The following is a 21713-nucleotide window of genomic DNA, read 5'->3' on the forward strand; positions in this document are numbered from 1 at the left end:
GCCTGTCAATCCAGCTAACCCCTAAGCGCAAACCTATGCTATCCTAGCTGAGAGTTTGTTTCCTAAACTTCTTCCTGATCTTACTTGCATGAGTATGGATCATATCAGAACTTCTCATATTTTGTAACAGTGGGGATTTTGGTAGTGGGTGTGGGTTTTGGTGGGCATTTTTGTTATTTAGGTTATGCGTGTAAGGCCCCCAGAGATAGGTACTTTAAGAACCTGGTCTTTCTCATTTTTCAAGATGAGCCGATGCTGCATTCTGCAGCAGGTGGCACTGTTGGTTGTGTTCAGAGGTGAGTTTTACTTTAATACAAAAGTCCCTCAAAATCTCTTGTTGCCGATGACTTTAGCTCACTAATGGATTCAGTGTACGGTGATTATTCCTTCTATTTCTAAACCTTTATATTTGAATATAGTCTAGTATCTATTAGTTGACTGCTAATGGGAAGATTAAGCACCTAAGCACCTTAACATCTAAAATATTAATATCTTTGCATATTAAATGTCTTTTATGCAGCAGACACACCAGTCTGAATGTCTGTGTAGGTCAGTTAAGAAAACCCTAAATTAGGAAAATCCTCCAGGTTATGCTCAGTTCTAAAAGAGTTAAACTGGCAAGCTTCCAGGCAGAACTGATAGCCAGCTTAACAGTTTCAAGCTCAAATCTAAAATCTGAGAGATCAGTATTACTTTTGATTTTTGCACCTTGAGATTTAGGACAAAGAAAATGAGGTAGATGCTCTACATATAATGACATCACGTCAGCTTCTTGGTGTATTTTGAATACCAGCTAGCCAAGACAGTATTTAACAGAATTTCACCACTTTCACAGGTGTTTTGTTTTTTAATTTCTGCCATTATTCAGGCTTGGATACTTTGTATTTGTTCTTGGGTCTGTCTTTGAAAGAAAATTATATCTGTATAAATTTATTTATGGCCGACAGAAACTGCACTCATGGTAATTTCAGAAATGGGAAAATACAGGCGTTAAAATTGTGTATAGATAGGGAGAAATGTGATTTGGGGAAAGTAGAAGTAAAGGATGAGGGTGCTAAATTGTAGTCAGTGTAGAAACTGTTGGAAGTGTTAACACAGCAAAAACAAAGTCGTGGAAACTTGCAGAGCCTTTGGCTTTAGTAGTTAAGTTACCTCAGCAAATCAGTTATTTGAATAATGTAACTGATAGAGTTCTTAATAGATATTTGAGTCCACTATTTTGGCACGTGGCAACAAAAAAGTGTTTTTCCCTATTTGAAATTACCTTTGGTTTTGGCTGGGGTAGAGTTAATTTTCTTCATAGTAAGTATTATAGGGAGATGGTTTGGATTTGTGCTGGAAATAGCATTGATAACACAGGGATGCTTTAGTACTGTTGAGCAGTGGTTGCACAGAATCAAGGCCTTTTCTGCTTCTTACCCCACCCCACCAGCCAGTTGTCTGGGGGTGCACAAGGATTTGGGAGGGGACACAGCTGGGTCAGCTGACCCCAACTGACCCAAGGGAGATCCCATACTGTAGGATGTCATGCTCAGTGTATAAAGCTGGAGAAGAAGGTAAAAGGGGGAGATGTTTGGAGCAATGTCATTTGTCTTCCCAAATAACCATTACATGTGATATAGCCCCGCTTTACTGGAGATGGGTGAACACCTGCCTGCTGATGGGAGGTTGTGAATGAATCCCTTGTTTTGCTTTGCTTGCATGTGTGCCTTTTGCATTACTTATTAAACTATCTTTATCTCAACCCATGAATTTTCTCACTTTTATTCTCTCCCCCATCTCACCGGGAGTAGTGAGTAAGAGATTGCCTGGTGCTTAGTTGCTGGCTGGGGTTAAACCATGACAACCTTATAGTGTTATTTAGATAAGCTTTTGACATTCATATTTATTTATTTTCCTTGCAGAAAAATTGCTTAATTGTATAAAACTGTAATTTTATTCCTATATGTACTTGTTTTGGAAAAATAGCTACTGATTTTTGTTCCTCTTTTCACTGATGTTCTTATTATCCTCTGATCTTTGGCACCACTGACACTTTAGTGCTTATTTCACTGGTAAGTAGAAGACGCTTTTCTGGTTGCTGCACAGGATGCTGCAGCTGTAAACAGTCTAAACTCTTCCTCTGCCTTGCCCAAAATTTACAATGCAGATTTTGGAGCCTGAATGTAAGTTCATGTACACAGATTCTCCTGAATATAAATTTCTGCAGTCATTTAAGCCTTCCTAAACTGTGGTTTGTTTGGGTTTTTTTTCCATTGGAAGGATATATCTGGCATTAAACATGCACATGAAATGAGTAAAAAGGAGAGGAAGTATTTTAAATAGCAACGATAAACTAATTTCTTTTTCTCTCATCTTTAAAACTGAACTCACACATCATCACACTGCTGATTGCATGTGGTATACTAGCACTCAGGACATTACCATAAGGGGATGTGCAGGTATTCATTTGATGATGACTGTAGGAGGAATGAAGAGAGTTAATAATTAGCCACTGTATTACATAGTACTGCTGTTCTTCAGAACTCTGTGGAATAATTTGTGTATTGGTTTTGGTTAAAGCACAGTTCTTTTTCCTTCTGGTAATTACATAGGGACTTATCAGTGTAAATATCAGAGAGTTTTAGAATCTTTACCATCTTTTTCCTCATTGCTTTCCTTCCAAAGGTAAGCAAAGATTGCCCTGGAACACAAAACCTCAGCCAAGGACTGGGGGAGGGGGAGAGATGTAGTGAGGGCACTCAGAAACAGTGATTGTGGCTTCAAGAGATGTGGGAAGACAGTCGTAACCCTGAACCAGCACTGAACTGGGGAGGTGATGGGCTGGGGCAACCCTAAAATTTCTTGTACTCCCTCTAGGCAGCTCTAAACCACTGCATGTCTATTCTAAATTGCCCTGTAAGTCCTTTGATCAGCTCTAAAGAGCTGTAAGGACCTCTGTATTGCTACTGTGAGGCAATTGCCTCAAACCACATTTAATTTATGTAAGTCCAAGTGGTCTCTAAACCACTCTAAAACTCTTCTAATTAGCTCTGAACTGCCACTAAATGGCTCTAAATATCCCTAAGAATTTATTACCACCTTTAAAATGCCTTTAAACTTCCTGTAAAGAGCTCTGGATATCTGACAAATAACTCCAAATTCCTCCAGAACTACTCAAAAGCACACAAAACAGCTCTGAAAAGCTATAATACACTTCAAAGAGTGCTAGGGTCCTCTAAACGGCACTAACATCTTTCTAAACCTCCTCTAAGCAGCTTTCAGATTCATCTGATTTTATCTAGAACTTCTCTCTATTGATCCTTGAATTTCCTGTGGTCTTCTTAAACTCCTCTAGGGATCTCTAGAACTGCTTGAATATACTTTGAGTGCTCTAAACCCCTCTAAAATACTACCAGACAGCTACAAAATGCCCCTGTTGAGCTCTTAAAGAGCTATTATTAAACCCCATGAATTACACCTTTATAAATAATTTAACTGATTCGAAAACACTCTAGGGTGCCACTAAACCAGTCTGAACTCCTTTTAAAAAGCTCCTTTAAAAGAATACTCTAAAATGCACTATACTGTTGTACAATCTGTCTGAGTAGCAATAAAATGCTTCAAAAAAGATCTCAAACCCTGCTCAGTCTCCCTGCAACTGCTTTAGAACTCCTTCCTGTAGTTCTCAAAGTCCTGTTCAGAGAAACAGCTGCTGAAACTTCTTTGAAGTCCTCTAAAACTGAACAGCACTAAGCAGCTCCACACTGCTCTAAATCGATCTAACTCCTCTAAATGGCCTATTAACTGTTCTAAGCAACTCTAAAGTCCTATGAAATGTGCCAAAACTCCTGTAAAGCACTCTAAACTGTAAAACTCTTTTACCTTTTCTAAAGTTCTTCTAAAAGCCTCAGAGCACCACTAAATTGATCTACACCTCCTCTATGTTGCTACAAACAGTAATAATTTGTCTCTAAATACATCTCGAATGCCTTTAACTCTCTACTGTACCATCTGTAATTCCTACAAACTGTTCTAAGCAGCTCTAAACCACTTCAAGCTACTGTAAAACTTTTCTCATGCTGTCAACAACACGAAGCTGCTCTAAAACTCTCTTAAGATACTCAGAAAATATTCTGAACTCTCTCTGAATGGCTCTGCAGAGCACTGAAAAATTATCTCTGAGCTTCCTGAAATACGCTTCTCTTTTGCGGCCAGTACTGCCTGGCCTTTTCGTTAATGACCTAATGATGGAGCAGAGAACACCCTCAGCAGAGAGATCTTGACAGGGTGGAGCAATGGGCTGACAGGAACCTCATGATCTTCAACAAAGGGAAGTGGAATGTCCTGCAGCAGGGGAGGAATAAGGCCAGGCACGAATACAGACTGGAAAGCAGCTGGGCTGAAGAGGACCTGGGGGTCCTGGTGGACAAGCAGAACATGTGCCCCTGCAGTATCCTGCACTAGGAAGAGAGTTGCCAACAGGTCAAGGAAGGTCATCTTTCCCGTCTGCTCAGCACTGCTGGGATGCATCTGGAGCATTGGGCTCCCCAGTAAAGGGAAGACATGGGCTTACTAGAGTGAGTCCAGTGAACAGCCTCAAAGATGATCATGGGATTGGAGAATCTATATAACAGGGAGAGACTGAGAGAGCTGGGGCTGTTTAGCCTGCAGAAAAATTACCCATAGTAATGGAAGAGCACTGAGAAGAGGGGATTTCTGGAAGAATGAGATGAGCCTCAGAGAAAAGAAAAATATATGTGCTTTGTTAAGAGCCTTTTAATAAAGCCAAACCCCAGAGAAAGTGATCTCTGCATGTGAATAGCCCACAGTGAGCGTATTTTGAAGTGGAAGAGGAATACCACAAACCCGAACTCCTAAGTTTATTATGTTGAGTACACTGAAAATGTGCTCCCAGAGCACACAACACCAGATTGTTCTCTCTACTGCAGGCACTGGAGACTCAAAATGTGCTCTAATGGAATATGTTAAAGTGCACACTCAAGGCATAATATTTTATTGAACCTGCTTTATGAATGGCTGTAGAAAATCCAAATAATTTTCCTCAGGCAGCAACTCAAGCCCACAGGAGAGCTGCAAGCTACAGTCATTGCATGCATTCAGAAAAGACCTATTGATATCTTTTTGGTGGTCAGTCTATACGCAGTCTATGTGGCCTTTTGTAGACTCTTCTGAGTTTGTTAAATGTCAGCCACAAATCAGTGCAGGGCACCACCTTGTCTTAAGAGGTGCTGGTGGTCTGCTGGTCACAGCTACTGTGAGAAGATTGGAATTCCAGAGCAGCTGTGGTCCTGGTGGGGTGGAGGATTGTGCTGTGCACAGCTACCTTTCTGCCATGGCCCCAGACTCTGCCCTGCATGTAGTACATACCTAGTAAAACCACGTCAGAGAAGAAAATGGGAGCCACATGAGCTGCGCATGAGAAGCGGTTTTGGTTGCCCATGAGCCACTGTTTTCTGCTTGCTTGTCATAGCCTGACCTCCATTTGCCTTTCTCACACAGTGATATGGACCCTCCCAGCTCCCTGTGCTGCGTGTCGCAGCACCATGGCACTGCAATGGCGTTGGGAGTGCTTTCAGCATCACAGTGAAACAAGAAATGGGCAGAAGTTGAGGAAAGAGCAGCCAAAGCCTTTCCTGGTTGAAGCCTTCATGGTGATCTGCAGGCCGCATACCATGAGCAGTACCCATGCTGTGGTGGTGTACCACACAAGGCCAAAATGGAGCAGGTCTTCTCCTTAACTTCTAATTTCTACGAATCTCATGGCTTTTAGTTTATGGCATCATTTTTCTGTTCATATATTATATGTTTATACGTTATTGGTTTGGGTTTCTCTTATCCAAATAGTGATGATGCATAAAAGAACTGCAAATTAGAGGCACTGAGTAACAGGAGGTCTCCACCACAGCGGGCATCTGTCAGAGACTATTGAGCTTACAGCTAGATAACCATGGCAAGGAACAGAAGAGCTAGGTATGACCTCTATTTTACAAAGGGGGGCTAAAGCACAGAGGTCAATGGCTGGTTTATTTCATCAGCGCATGAGATTTTGTTTTATGGTAAAGATAATATTTTGATGCTTACCCTTAAATTACCGAGCTGTAGTTTTTGGTTTCAACTGCAGTTGCACCTTTGTTTTGTCTGAGAACAGAAAAAAAGATGAAATCTGACTAATTTGTTTAGTAAAAAATAATCTTTTAATTAGAGATGCTGTTTATTGCAGTTCCCAAGCTTTTGACATGGCATTTGGTGCTTGTTTCCTTTACAACAAGGCAGAGTGGGCTTGCTTCCTCACTTACCACGATGGGCCTTTTGAAATTCCTCTCATTCAATGGCACCGAACTGCAGAAAATGTGGTTTTCTTTCTACTGTACCGTGCAGTGGATGCGTCTCTCTAGCAGACAGCTCCAGGAAGGCATTTAATGCTGCTGATCAAAGCAGCTCCAGAGTTTCTGTGTAGGCAACCTAAGGGGAGCCCAGCCTGAGTTACTTCAGGCAACCACACTTCTAGTTTGCAGCCAGGCTTCCCTCAGTGTTTTCAGCCATCAACAGGAAGATATCCTCTTCCTTTTTCTTTAACAGTGGCTTGTACTTGGTCAGAAATCCGTGCTGAAATCCATAGATCTATTAACTAACTCCCTCCCCCCCGATGCTCTGCAAGGCTGCTGCGAATCTGGACTAGTACAGGTACCGTTCCTGCAGCAAAGCATTCCTTAAAGCCTCGTGTCTCTTCAGACATGCAGCCAGCTCTCTTCCTTCTCCACTCTGTAATTTATTTCTTTTCAAAAGTTGGTTTGGTTTTTGGTTTGTTTTTGTTTTTTTTTTTTTTTTTTTTTTTTGTTTTTTTTTGGTTTTTTTTTTTTTGTTTGTTTTTTTTTTCCTTTGGCGTGTGTGTGTGTTTGTTGTGTTTTGTTTTGTTTTTAATTTTGAAAATAGCCTTTAATAACCCAAACAAGCTTTCGCTTTTAAACAGTACTGTAGAGTGTGGGCTATGGGAGACTGCGGGGAGTGCGGCTGCTTTAGTGGGTCACCAGAGGCAGCCGGGCAGAAAGCAGAGGGCTCCTCCATGCTCCAGCCCGGCGGCAGCCCGCCTTCTGCCGGCTCGGCATTTACCCGTGGTGCGTGGAGCCGACAGCAGCAGCGCCGGGCGGTAGGCTCAGCCCGGGAGAGCCGCTGCCGGCCGGGGCGGGGCGGGGCAGGGCCAGGCCGGGCCGGGCCGAGGGCGGAGCGAGGCTGCCCCGGAGGAACTGGCGGGACTGGCCAGCCGCCGGCAAGGGAGGAGTGAGGTAAAGTGAGCGAAGGGGGTTGGGGTTGTGGGGTGCCTGGGGTCGCCGTCGCTGCCCCGCGGGGCGGCCTCACCCCGCGCTCCGCGGGGCCAGAGCCGCCGCCGCCCGGGCTGGCCGGGCTCGGCTCGGCTCGGCACGGCACGGTGCTGACTGCAGGCCTGGTGTCCCTGTGGTCCGCCGGGGCGTCGGTGTGGCGCCGCCTTTCTCGAGGGAAAGGTCTTGACCCGGTGCGCTGCAAAACTGTTCTCCCTTCCAGGCTGCCAGGCGTCCCCACCACCCTCGTGTAGGAGAGGAAAGGTAAAATAGGAGTCTTTGCAATGTAACTGCAGCCGGTGCTCCCAGCCCTGTCCTGGGATGGTGCTGGCTGCAGTAAGCTGCTCTTTCACAAGAAGAAGGCGATTCTAACTTAAAACTAACAGCCTTGCAAAGTCCACTTCTTCTGAATTTTGTCTGTCCAGTTTTGCTTTTAGTGGAAGTTGAGCAATAATAATTTTATCTTTCTTTTTGAAACAGCTCAATGACACCCAGAAAGAAGTTAGAGGGTCTTGTAGCTGCTACAGTCACTCCAATGACTCCTGATGGGTGAGCTGTCAAAGTTGCACTGATTGCTGTTACCTTAGACCCTTATTTTGCTTCTGTTTTATTTGGAACTGATCACTTCCAATGTTGTTTTGTGGGTGGGGGGGTGGTTTGTTTTGGGGTTTTTTTGTTGTTTTGAGGGGTTTGTGGTTGGTTGTTTTTGGTTTTGTGTGTGTGCTTTTGGTTTTTGTGGGTTTTTGGGTTTTTTTGTTTTTATGTTTTGGTTTGGTTTGTTGGGTTTTTTTAGTAGATCTCAGATGGAGGAACTATTAGGTTTGTCCCATTAGGACTAGAGTGGGATCACCGATGTCCTCCCTACTTTGGAGTAGCCATGGACCCTAGGCTTCTCTTGTGGGGAATGTGTCAAGATCTGTCTGTTTTTTTGAGGGAGACAGTAGAGATTTGCTAGCACAGTCCTCTGAAAGCGAGTCTTTATCTTTTCAAAGCATGGTACTATCTCAGTCAGGCAGTCCATTTGCACTGCAGTCACTGCTTCTTTTCTTGCTTTAAAGGATATTATTTCTGATTCATTTTTTTATTACAACTCAAATTTATTGCAGCATATATTTGGAGGGTAACCTGGGCCCTCTGACTGGAATGCATGGCCTTTGTAAGATATGTTCTGGGAAATCAGCTATGAAATTTTGGGTGATATTTGAACCCTAGTCAAGGTACCAGAATTGACATCCAGACTATAGGGTTTGTCTGCATGTTTGACAAATGAAAATGACAATGAAATACTATACACTGATAAACACAATAAGTTTGTCGCGCAGAGAAGATAAACATAGAATTCAATTTCCCCTGTTCATCAGGGAAGTCTGTTGCTTTCCTTACTATTTAATGAGACAGAGAGGTCAAAGTCATGTCCAGCAGATGCCATTTCACTGTGTCCAGCAGTTACAGCAGAATTTAACTATTTGCCAGCACTTGCACAAATATCTTTGTGCTCTCAAGAGGACTTTGGTTTCCCTCAACAGTAGAAAAGGTTTGAGTGCGTCTTGTTCCGTTCTGTCTCTTCAAAAAACGCTCTGTGATGAGCCTGCAGTAATTACCCATTGAGATAAAAGACTAACAGAGAATTACTTGTCAGGAGGAAGAGAAACTGGAAGAAAATACTTGGAACTGAGCTGTTACCTGAAATGTTAAATATATGCTGAGGGTATCGTACCTCGGGGTAATCTGTGTGTGTACAAATGCGAGGCTTCAAAAATGTGTGCCCTTTTTTTTTGGTTTCTTAATTGCTAAGTTTAAGATATCTGTGGGTGGAGACTTACGGTTGCTGTGGTTCCTTTAATTTCAGACAAATTAACCTTTCAGTGATTCATCAATACGTGGATTATCTGGTAGGTGAGCAGAACGTGAAGAACGTTTTTGGTAAGTGGGTTTTTTTTTGACAGAAACTTCGTTACACCCCTTTTGCCTGGATGGGAATCCTATGATATCTTATCCGATAAGAGCTGTAGTGGGAGGGACTGTGGATGTGGGATCATCCTAAACGTTTATATTCAACAGTGGAGAGAGTATAAGTGACACTTAAGGTATCTGCTTTTGTTCACACCCTATTTCTGAGGGGGATGAAGTAAGCGTTGCCTTCATTGATCCCAGAGATGAATGGATAATTCTGTGTTGGCAGAGAAGACTCAACTGAATGATACTTCCCTTTGCCTGGGAAAGAAGCATCTGATTAAAAAACACCATCTCAGGAATCCAGAGAATTCCATGAGCTCATCAAAGCCAGATGGGCTTCTTTAGGAGACCTGTGGTGCACCAGGCAATACTGAGGTGGCCACTGCTCCATCTCTGTGCTCTGCTGCTGTCTTGGGGCAGAAGGGATGGCTGGATAGAGAATACAGCATTTCTAAACCACTTTTAGTCATAGCCTGTCATAGTAAAATATGCTGAAAGTGATATGATTTTGGTTCAAAACTTCAGTGGAAAGACTGCCGCGATGCAGAGCAGAGGGTGGCAGACTACAGCTATCCCAGTTTAATCTGTTGTTTGTGACTGAACATACTGACATTTCATTGTTTTCAAGAGGTGCTTTAGCCTAGGTATAACATGTGGTTCCACTCACAGCCATGACACCGAATTTCATGTAAGGCTGCTTCCTTGGGGTGGAGCAGAGACAGTCACTTTGCTTGGCTAGGTGGGCATCCCTTGATCAGGGGTATCCCAGCCTGACTCACTGCTGGGAGAAGGAGGTAGTGTCTGGTGGGGAGGAGGTGCTGGGAGGGCAGTTTCTCAGTTTCAGCAGCTGGTTCTGCCTCCTCCCTCCCAAAATTGCCAATCCTGAAACACCCAGGTTTCCAACACAAGCAGATGCTGGTGTGGACCACTGCTATCTTAAAATGAGTTGGGGGGAAAATTTTTCTGTTTAATATAAAAAGTATCAGTTCTTGTCTTCAGTAAAACCAATGCATGTAGGCCAAGCCTCAGCAAGTGTGTTGTGTTGAAACAGTGAATGGCACAACAGGAGAAGGACTGTCCCTTAGCATCCAGGAGAGGAAGCAGTTGGCAGAAGAATGGATATGCCAAGGAAAAAACAAGTGAGTAGCTGCGAGGGAGCAGGGGATTCTGGATCTCATGTTATGATATAGACATGCCTGACTGCAAAGCCAAATTTGCTGATGACTTTTGGGGTTTTTTTTTTGGATTTTGTTGTTGGGCTTTGCTCCCCAGCTCTTTTATCACAGAAGTCTGTGTTTTTGTCACTGCCAGTTAGCTGGTGTCCATTTCTGCTGCTTAGAGAGCTTGTAAGCATCCTTCTCTTTGGCACACTGAGGGGTAAGGGGACAAAAAAGGTCTGCCTATTTATGCCCTGTGAGCATTTCTAAACCTTTTAATATATTGAATCTTTTGAACCTGTCTTCTATCACTTCACTGCTGCTGCCACCTTAATTGTGTCAGAGGATGTGAAGTAAAGGAGGTGTTTTGGGTGAGAAGGCTTTGCCAAGCCATTATTCATCATCTTTGAGAAGTCATGGCAGTCTGGTGAAGCTCCTGCTGACGGGAAAAGGGGAAATGTAACCCACATTTTTAAAAAGGGAAAAAAGGAAGACCCAGGGAGCTACAGACTGGTCAGTCTCATCTCGGTGCCTGGCAAGATCATGGAGCGGGTCCTCCTGGAAACTGCTAAGGCTCATGGACAATAAGGGGGTGATTGGTGACAGCCAACATGCCTTCACTTAAGGGTAAACTGTGCCTGTCAAATCTGGTAACCTTCTACAATGGGGCTGTGGCACTGGTGGGTAAGGCAAGAGCAACTGATGTCATCTACCTGGACTTGTGCAAGGCATTTGACACAGTCCCACATGAAATCCTTGTATCTAAATTGGAGAGGTGTGGAACTGACGGATGGACCAATCAGTGGATAAGGAATGGCTGGATGGTTGCACTCAGAGAGTTTACAGAGTAATTCATTATATTGTCCAAGTGGCACTATTTCTTCTTGAGAGCTCTCTTTCCTTCTCCCTTCTTTGGTTTTTCCTTCCCATGGGGCTTTTTCAATGGCCTCATCTCCTCCTTAAAGCCTTGATGCTCATCCCTGTAGAGGCCGAACTAACGGAGTTTCTTCATGAGGGCATAGTAGGTGTTATGAGGAGGATACCAGTAATAGACCTCCTCCCTCTTGGCCAGAGGGTGCTCACTGAATAACTTTACTACTTTCATAGATTTTGAGTCAGTAGGCCTGACAACATCTCTGGATATCTGAGCACGCAGCTGGGTCATTGGAAGGGCGTAACTGGAAACATTGGACATCTCCCAAGGTAAAACAGGCAACAGCTTGATGTCCACGTGGAGACTGGTGACGAGTGGTGTCCCTCAGGGGCAGGTATTGAGATCGGTTCAACGTCTTTTGTTGGCAGCATGGACAGTGGGACTGAGGCACCCTCAGCAAGTTTGCTGACACCACCAAGCTGTGTGGTGTGGTTGACATGCTGGTGGGAAGGGATGCCATCCAAACAGACTTCGTCAGGCTCAAGAGCTGGGCCTATGTGAACCTCATGAAGTTCAACAAGGCCAAGTGCAAGGTCCTGCACCTGGGTCAGGGCAATCCCAAGCACAACTACAAGCTGGGCAGAGAATAGATTGAGAGCAGCTCTGAGGACCAGGACCTGGGAGTTTGGTTGCCGAGAAAGTCTACATGAGCCAGCAGTGTGCGCTTGCAGCCTGCAACCAGAAAGCCAACCATGCGCTGGGCTGCACCAAAGGGAGCGTGATCAGGAGGTTGAGGGTAGGGATTCTCCCCCTCTGCTCTTGTGAGACCCCACCTGCAGTACTGCGTTCAGCTCTGGGGCCCCCAACAAAAGAGAGACGTGGACCTGCTTGAGCAAGTCCAGAGGAGGGCCATGACATGTTCCAAGGGCTGGAACACCTCTCCTGTGAGGCTGAGAGTTAGGTTTGTTCATTCTGGAGAAGAGAAGGCTCAGAAAGCTCAGACCTTTTAACAGTCTTCCAATACCTAAACAGGGCCTACAAGAAATCTGGAGAGGGACTTTTTATAAAGGCATATAGTGATATATGTGATAGGACAAGGGGGAGTGGCTTTAAACTGCAAGAGGGCAGATTTAGGTTTGAAATTAGGGAGAAATTCCTTACTATGAAGGTGGTGAGACGCTGGAACAGGTTGTCCAGAGAAACTGTGGCTGCCTCATCCCTGGAAGTGTTAAAGGCCAGGTTGGATGGGGCTTTGGGCTACCAGGTCTAGTGGAAGGTGTCCCTGCCTGTGGCAGAGGGGTTGGAACTGGATGAGATTTAAGGTCCTTTCCAACTCTAACCATTCTATGATTCTATTATAATGAGCAGAAATATACTGGTGTGAAGGCTCGCAGTCTACGTGGATATAAAGGAGTAACACAGCAATGCGACTGATGGATTGGAACTTGGGAGAGACCCTTGGCAGGAGCAAACAGTCAAAAGGTGCTGCTGTGAGGCTGGTCTCTTCTGGTAGTTCTGCAGAGAAGTAGGTTTAGAAAGCAAAGATATGCTTTGATATCCTTTCATTTTCCCAGCTTCCCATTAAATACTTAATGTCTTAGCATTTTATTAGGAAGTTAAAATTAAGATTTGTCCCTCCTGACAGCCTTGCAAATATGACAGCAAGGAGTCACACAATTCATATTTGCAAATGTGTTTTCTTTTTTCCACCACCAGCTGCTTGCCACTGTGTGTCTGCTTGTCAGGTCAATACAGGTTCAAATCCTTTTAGGTTTAACCTGTGTTCTGTGGCTCCTTGGTTTGAAGAGAGTCAATTTAGCAGACTGGTATTTTTCACGATCGCTTCCTGAACCTTTCAAATTTGTTTTGTTTTTGTGCAGATTGGATCATGTGATCATTCATGTTGGAGCACTGAGTCTGCCAGAGTCCCAAGAGCTGGTGTGTATGTGATTCCTTTTCACTATGTGTGTAATAAATGTAAAGCAGATGTCCCTTTAGATACCTTCCATGCTCTCTTTTACAGGCAAGACATGCAGCAGCCATAGGTGCTAGTGGTATTGCTGTAATAGCCCCCTTCTTCTTCAAACCCACAAACAAAGGTGAGTAGATGCAATTGCCAGACCTACTGAGGCCTTTTATGTTGCCCTCCAAACCTTTATCATAGATAAAGGATTAATGCCATCTTCTTTCTTTGGAAAATATTGTGGTGATAATGTCTGCACACCTGTCATGTCTGGTGCCATGCCAAAGCAAAACCTATAAGAAGCATTTTTTAAGGATGGAAGATACCAGAATTCTCCCAGTAAGAAGTGGGCAGGAATGTCTTTTGTTAGCTTCTTGTGAAAAGAAGAGTTGCTTATGGAAAGAGCAGTTAAATAGTCTGTCTTCTGAATAGATAGTATGGAGCTTATGGGCCATAGGAGGAAGCAGTAGCTTCCTTGCTTACCCTTGCAGGACACTGACCAAGTTGATAAACTGCTGATACACAGGCATGCGTCTTGTTACTGAGGTGATCAGATTTGGTCTGTGCACCTAAGGTTACCTCAGAACTTAAATTGTTTTGCTTTTAATATTATAAGCATAGCATAATACCACATGAAGCGGAAGTTTGCAACAGAAATGTAAAAAAGCTGTCTGAAATAATTTTTAATGGAAATGTTCATATGAAAGCACCAGAAAAAAACAGAGTCTATTGCCAGAATGGCTGGTATTGACAGCCAAGGACACAATCAGTGGCAATCGAATGGTAAGCACAGAGGAACATCGCAGAGATCAGCAGAAGACCTTACTGATAGTAGTAGGGTGGCCATGAGGTTTCAGCATGTTGTTTTTTGCCATTCCTCTTCCTGCTAAGCCAATAGGAAGATTGCCTAAGGATGCAGTGAACAAGGTTATTAGGAAGAATGTCAATGGTAATCACAGAATAGTTGAGATTGGAAGGGATCATCGGAGGTCATCTAGTCCAACCTCCCTGTTCAAGCAGGGTCAACTAAAGCACATTACTTAGGATTGCGTCCAGTTGGTTATTCCTCCCCAGGTGCAGGACCCTGTATCTTTGTCTCTGCTGAATTTCAAAAGGTTCCTCTCTGCCTATCTCTCCAGCCTGTCTAGATCCTTCTGAATAAATAATAACTCTTTGATTCCTGAAATGGTACAAAAAAGTTGTCCAAAACCCGTTATCATTGAGCAGTAGCTCAGGGAGGTGGATGTAAACTTGATCCCTTGTTCTCTTGTGTCCTTGCACACAAATGATCCTGGTGACCACTTCTGCACACAGGTCTTGTGTGTGTGAGAGAACATGCATGAGTTACATCTGTAAGAGAGTGAGTGTGAGTTACTGAAATCAATTTGGTTTAAAATAAATACCATCTTTGCCTTCCCTAAGGTCTTTCACTGAATTTTGTTAAATTTATTTTTTTTATGATGCGTGAAGGTTTTTATATGACTGTTTATGGTACATAAGCTATAGATGGCATCTCCACAGGCACTGGCTGCTGTGACTCTGAACTGTCTTTCACTACGCTGAAAGATAGGATAGTCTCCTTCTCTTATGGGGTTACTTGATTGTTTTCTTCCAGACGAGCTGATTGCTTTCTTACAGAAGGTTGCATCTGAAGCCCCTGTGGTTCCATTTTATTACTATCACATTCCTCATCTGACAGGTGTGAAGAGTAAGTACTGCTTAGTCAGCTCTTCCTGAGCCTGTAGGCTTATAGCAACTTGAGTAATTCCAGTCGGTGGTGTGATGATTCTACCAGCCTAAACCGGGTGTGTGGTCTCTGCTCCCATCGCAAGCTGTAGTGGAAAGGATCCTTTCAAAAAATGGGAGGTGAATCCAAGACTGGAAAATAAATTGAATTCCTCTTCCTTGAAAAAAAGTCACGGCTTATGAATACTGAGCAGCTGGGATGGAGGAGGTGATGCTGACCATGGCTTTGCAATTACTGTGAACCAGCATAGGTAATTGCCTTGGATAACCATAGGTAAAGTCCGACTTTTTGCAAGATACTGACCACCATCTCTTGGTGTACACTGACTACATAGTCATGTTTGCTTATAAATCACTTATGAAACCACAGTGCTTCTCCAGTCTTATTTAGCAGAGAAATGAAGAAGAGAATACAGATCGTTGGTTATTTGCTGTAGACAGTAGGTTATGTGGTATTTCTGGATGTATGAATTTATATTTATTCTTAATTATGTTATTGCCAGTTCATTGCTAAACTTTCACTTATCCAGCGTTTTCCCATTCTGAGCTGGTAGAAGGAATGCTTGAAAGAGTGTGGAAAGATGTATTTTGTATAACTCTGGGAAGCAATCACACTGAAGTTGTTTTACTCATTGTTTTAAAGCTATATAGTTTACTAGGCTTAGGCCAAAAGTGAAAAACTTGTAAAGTTGTAAGTCTCCCTCTTTGGGACAAGGCAGGGAGATCTCCCAGATCAGGGTTGTTTCTTCACATGAGATTGCTGTTTTGCACAGTTCATGTTGAAGAGTTGCTGGATGGAATAAAAAAGCAGATCCCCACCTTCCAGGGCGTGAAGTTCAGTGGCACGGACCTCTTGGACCTTGCTCAGTGTATAAGCAAGAATGAGAGCGAACAGTTTGCATTTCTTTATGGGGTGGATGAGGTAAGAGGCACTTAAAAATAATTTCTTCTAAGGCATTCGTTTGCTTCAGCCTTGGGGAAAAAAGTAACCCTGGTCATTCAGTGCCAGCATTTTTGCTGCTTCCTTGCACACACACACACCACCACCACCACCCACCCCCCCCTTTTTTCTTTTTCTTTATTTCATTACGTGAAGTAAAAATATTTTTTTTTTCTCCCCCCCACCCCAAACTAGCAACTGTTGAGTGCGCTGGCAATAGGGGCAAATGGAGCAGTTGGAAGGTCAGTATAGCTTGGACTCCTTCCCCTTGACACACACACTGTATTGTTCTATCTTTCACTGTCTACACGGTGTTTCTCTATCTTCTGTCACCACAGCAGAGGATTTTACATAGTAGGGCTGTACAGTAACAAGCAGATAGATAAGCTAGCTCCAGTGCTAGTGATGGGACAGTTGTATAACCTGGGATCTTGGATTATGTTCACTTGGGTGACTATTGCTGCAGTCTGTAAGTTGACCCAAAGGTTTCAACGTATTTCTTTATCCTCACAGCAACCTTTTGAAATAGGGAAACACTTTTATCTCATTATATGGGTAAGGAACCAAAAGCCAGAGAGGTTAAAATCATTAGTTCACATGAGAAGTCTGTGAGGAAAAGGGCTCTGCTAAATTCAATTTCTGATTTGTCTTCTGCCCCTTATACCAGGCTGCTTAGATGTATTAATGTGGAGTATCTGTGTTCTAGTTTAGATGATCCATTAAATGAACAAGCAACTGGAAAATTAAGTGATTGACTTCCCATATTCTGTCTTTTTATTTTTTCTATTTTGAAAAGCAGTTCCATTTGGAAAGAACTGGGATGAGAAACCTACTCTCTAAACTCTTCTGTAGGGTTTGACATACTTCAGATGCTTGACAGTATAAACTACATTGCATGAATCTCTGTCATAATAATAGCATTCCCATACTGTCAACAGCTTACTAATTTTGTTTAATGGTTCTAAGCTCTTCCTTCGCATTTACCAATTCTATTTTTGATTTGGGTTTTTTTGGGGGGTTTTTTTGGCAGTACATTCAACTATTTGGGACAAAAAACCAATCTGATGTTGCAAGCCTTTGCAAAGCCAGACCTTGCATTAGCACAGAAGTATCAGGTATAGTATCTTCACTGTGTCCATTAGGAGCAGTCTTCTTTCTCCTCTAGCTTTACTGGGGTTGTTTTCCAGGTGGTTTGTATCCTGAGGTAGCTTTATTAAAGCAAGCTTCTTTCAGCTCCAACCTCCCCTGCTTCTTATTCATCTCTCCTCACCTTTCTGAACAGTCCTTACTAACTTTTAACCAAGATCTGCCTTACTTATCATTCGACTCTCTAATCTCATACATGCAGAGTGAGCAATGGCCTGGCTTTTTTCCTTGGTGCCTCCCTCCCTCCCTCCCTTATCTTAATAGAATTCAATTAGTATTTTCCATAGACTGGCCAAGCGGCCAAGGGCTTTTCTCAAAGCTGTGCAACAAATGTATAAGATGTAATTATCATAATAGTTCTGGATGCTTTTATATCTTAAAATGTTAAGGCATTAATAAACAACTGTCTGTCTTTTCTAGTTTCTCACTGCGGAATTTCTCAACTTTGTCATCAAACTAGGTAAGTCCTACATTGCCTGTTTCCCTTGTTACATGTAAAAATGCAGGCTTGGTGCTCCTGAAACTCTCACATTGCTGTACCCTCAGAACTTCCTTCCCAAAAGATTTCACAGTGAAAAAAGTGTGTCTGCTGTTTCCTGAGTTAGTAGCAGCTGGGAGCTCAACAAAGGGAGCTGACCAAGCATCCCTGACAGATTCCACTTTCACTTCCTTCCTTCTGTGAATCCTCATAGCTTTAAAGCTGCGACTCTGATTTACCCTTTTTCTTATCCTAACTCTTTCTGTGGGTTGTTTTTTTCTTTTGCTCTATCTCCAAAAGCTCATTTCTAGCTTTGTTTCTACATTTTTCTGAAATGGTGGTGCTCCAGTAGGAAAACAGCTCTGAGAATTGTCTCTCCTGCCTTACTATAATTTAAGAGTAACTGTTCAAGGCTGTACAAGGCCAAAGCATTTTAAAATAGAATGAGTTTTAGAAACAAAGCCAAGTTTTAAGAGAAAAAGCAATTAAAATCAAACACATCAGTAGTGTGGGGACACTGAATTGGACATTTCATGGTTATCACTTAATGAGGGAAACTGTTCACTGTGGTTTTGCTATGCATATGCAAACTCCAGTGAATCTAGCTGAGCTTTAATGCTTGGTTTTATTTCTTGGGTTTAAAGTCAGAGGAAATGCTTCATTATTTAGCCTTATAGATAGAAGCAAACACTGAATTTCCAGAGGTACATAAGGACACTTGAGCTATGGAGAGAGGACTCCTGAACTTGCCCATGGTGATTTAAGCTGGTACCCAATGTCATGGGTCACATGCCAGCAGGATGTTACTACCCCTAGAGCTTGGCTTTATGTGTGTCTGCATCAGGGGATAGCTGTGAGGCTGCAGACATCAGGTTGCCGTGAAGACAAACTGGCTGGGATAACTCAGCCTACCAACGAAGGTAAATTTGAAGTGGACTGATTTTTGCTTGTTTACCTCTGGAGGACTCGCACGATCTCTTCTATTGTCAGGGCTGCATGGCAGTACATTTTGGCAAGGAGAAAGGAACACACATACAGCCCTGGTTATCTGTAAAACGACACAGTAGTTTGTAAAGTGCATGTCTAAGAATGTACTCTGGTATCTTTAGAAAGGAAACAATAATGGTATAATATATAAATAAATCTAGTAAGTAGGTGTAATTTTTACTGTAATGTCTTTCCTGTCTATAAGCACTATCACCTCTTCTTAGTTACACTGTCCACACTTCTGAGAAGTGCTTGAAGCCTGGTTTATGCTGAATTACACAGGAACTCTATGCTGCTGCTTTTTTTTGACACCTGCATAGAAACTGCTTTAAGCAAAATGATCTGTAAATGTCCTGATTTTGCTTTTGTCCACTCAGGTTTTGGTGTTGCACAGACTAAAGCTATAATGACTTTTGTTTCTGGCATTCCCATGGGACCTCCGCGGCTTCCACTTGTCAGTGCCTCTGAGGAGTTCATCATTAAGGCTAAAGCCAAGCTGGATAGCATTGTGTGGCCTGATGGTGACGGATACTCAGTTCCATGTCAATCTGGAAATGGAGGCTCCTTTTCTGGGATTCGCTGTCACACAGCACACTGCCCAGGTGATTGACTGTGATTTCTTTCAGGGAATTGGCAATGTGCCTGAGCCCCGTCTGGTTAGGGCTGGCTTTGTTGGTGCACATGTAGTCACTTTTTTACTCTGCTCCGTGGAGATCTGCACATTCCAGGACTAGCTGGTATCTTTTAATTAAAAAAAAAAAAAAGGCACACTTTTCCCCAGTTAGAAGGTACTGACCCCTTTTGTCTAGAAAGAAGGGAGATCTGTCTCCACTCTCCCTCCAGCTAGATTATGTTTTGTCTTCCCCCTTTGTTAGCACTGTACCTTCGGTTTAAGCCATGGTATGACACCATCTGGTTGCTCAGGGCAGTATCTTGCTATTTGTCAGAATCACTGGGACACTGACTGTGCATGTAAAATTCTGGTTTTGTCTTTTCTCATTGTGTTTATGCACCTTTACTTAATGCAAAATAAAACCAACCAACAAATCCTTTGCAGCAGAGTTTTCATCCCTAAGCAAGTATTTCTCCATCTTTTTCCTTACAATGAAAATAAAGCCACAATTGAGCTCTGTATCTCTATATTGCAGTGCAGAATACTGTCTTCTTTAATCCTACTGTTGGCACAGTAGAATTAAAAGGTGCGCTTCTGCACGCTGGACTCGACCTCTCTCCACCAGCTTGACCTCTTACTGTGTGATGGTATGTGCAGCTGAGCTGTGTGAGGTCCCGTGCCCTCTACTGCTCAGCCCATACCTCCTGACAGCACTGCTGTGTGCAAAAATAGTCACACAGAATGTCTGGAAAAGAGAGGGGTAACTATGGAGGTGTGTCACCAACTTACTGTAACACAAGAGTGTGAAGAAGTCTACATCTTCCTCCTGCTATATAACCACCGATCGAGAAATACAAAATAATGAATTATTCCTTCCCCCCCGAATTTGTAAAACATTAAGGTAAATTCGTCTTTGCCAGGAGCCAGTGCTATGGGTAGGTTCAGAGGTTCTCCCTGCATGGTCAGGCAGAAGCAGCTTGGGCCTGCGGAGCCCCTCTCCCTCCAAATACACGCGAATTGCTTTGTAGGCCCTTTTAAAATTAAATCCCCATGCTCCTATGCTAAGAGGGACTGAGCATCTCAGTACAGGGCACGGCAAATGGCGCCTAGATAAGGGGTGAATTTTCATAGCAGGCCCCAATTACTTCGCTCCGTGGTCTGTCAAACCAGGAAGCGCTTTGTGTGGCTGAAGCCATGCTGTGGCACTGAATAAGCCGAGCGAGCCGCCGCTATAACAGGCTGCTCCCGCCCCGCGCCGTGCCACCGATGCTGGGGCTCTTCGCCGCGGGACACCCACCGCCACTCGGCCTCACCCCATACTGCCATTTCCTGGCCCTGCCGTGAACCGCTGCGGCCGCCGTAGCCGCGCGCATGCGCAGCCTCTGCCGTAAGACGCCAGAGGGCGGTGCTGTCAGACTCTAGGTCGGTGTTGGGAGTAGTGGGCGGGTTGTTGTCCCTTTCACCGCCTGGAGCAATGGGGGACGTGAAGAATTACCTCTACGCTTGGTGCGGAAAGAGGAGAGTAACGCCGGCCTACGAGATCCGCGCCAGTGGCGGCCGCAGCCGGCAAACCTTCCTTTGCGAGGTGCGGGCAGAGTCCGCGGGGGGCCGCGGGGTAGGCAGTGTTGGGGAGGGCAGGCCGCGGAGGCCTGGCGGCTTTGCAGCCGAGGTGTGCAGGGTTCTTGTGCGTGGTGTACAGTGCTCTCGGTGGTTTTGTGCGAGTGAAACAGTCTCGTACGTTTCTCTCGCAATAAAAGGAATCTGTTTTCTGAAGCCTGTTGTGTGCGTTTGCCCTGCCTTTGTGTGCAGTTGAAATAATAGGAAAGGGCTACTGTGCATCACCGTCGTGAAAGGCTTTGGTCCTCTGTCGAACTTGCATTGAAATGTACTAAGAAAAATTCCTGTTGAACTGGCTGCTAGTCTGTGTGCTGCTGTAACATTATTCTGTTTATGGCTCCGGATAATGTGGATGTGCCAGCAGAGAGCTTTGAATTTGGGTTTCTTCTGAGAAGGAGCAGATGCTAAGTGCGAGGCCATGTACAGAATGGGTTAGTTTGTGAAAAACATCGTAGATTTGCACTAAACACCTTGATTTTGTCATTATACCTATTCTTCCCCGTTCATTTTCCTCACCAGTGGCGAAGCAGAGAAGCAAAGAGATATTAAACCGGTTTTAAAGGTACTATAACTAAGGTTGAGCATTACTCAGATGAAATGGTTGTGTGGACAGTTATGTTGTTGTTCTGGTTTTTGTGTGTTGATGTCTCGTGGGCATCCATAGAAACTTAACAGATGAAAAGGATGAATGTTCTCTTTTGCTAATTGTTACAGGCTGGTGAGATGGCTGTGAATCCAGTATGGTTACTGTTTGGTTGTTCTGTTGGGTTAGGCTGCTGAAAATGGAAGCTCACTGGAACCTGTTAAGCAAAATACTAGCAGAGTGTGTTGCTTGATGAGAAAATGGCTATTGGCTATCAGTGTGATTCAGCACCAAAGGACCTACGCAGTCTGGCACTTGTGGTGTGCAAAACTTC

At 43.8% G+C, this 21713-nt stretch overlaps 1 protein-coding gene and 1 pseudogene across 3 annotated transcripts in view; one reads left to right on the forward strand and one right to left on the reverse strand.

The window, feature by feature from the left end:
* Positions 1-11306: 11306 nt before the first annotated feature.
* On the reverse strand, positions 11307-11627 carry LOC308223508 (small ribosomal subunit protein mS33 pseudogene; annotated as a pseudogene). The gene has a single exon. The product of its transcript is annotated as a small ribosomal subunit protein mS33 pseudogene (transcript).
* A 7328-nt stretch (positions 11628-18955) lies between these two features.
* Positions 18956-21713, forward strand: part of DHX9 (DExH-box helicase 9) — a 28433-nt gene continuing 25675 nt past the window's right edge. Inside the window, exon 1 of one of the 2 annotated variants that reach the window (XM_080622672.1) lies at positions 18956-19168. In XM_080622672.1, coding sequence (XP_080478798.1) covers positions 19085-19168 — 84 coding nt within the window. In that variant the 5' untranslated portion in view covers positions 18956-19084. Of the gene's footprint in view, positions 19169-20595; positions 20765-21713 lie in introns of those variants that run through there. The other variant, XM_080622671.1, reaches the window with a different exon arrangement.

The sequence above is a fragment of the Psittacula echo genome, assembly GCF_963264785.1.
Source record: "Psittacula echo genome assembly, chromosome: 7".
In the NCBI taxonomy this organism is placed as follows: Eukaryota; Metazoa; Chordata; class Aves; order Psittaciformes; family Psittacidae; genus Psittacula; species Psittacula echo.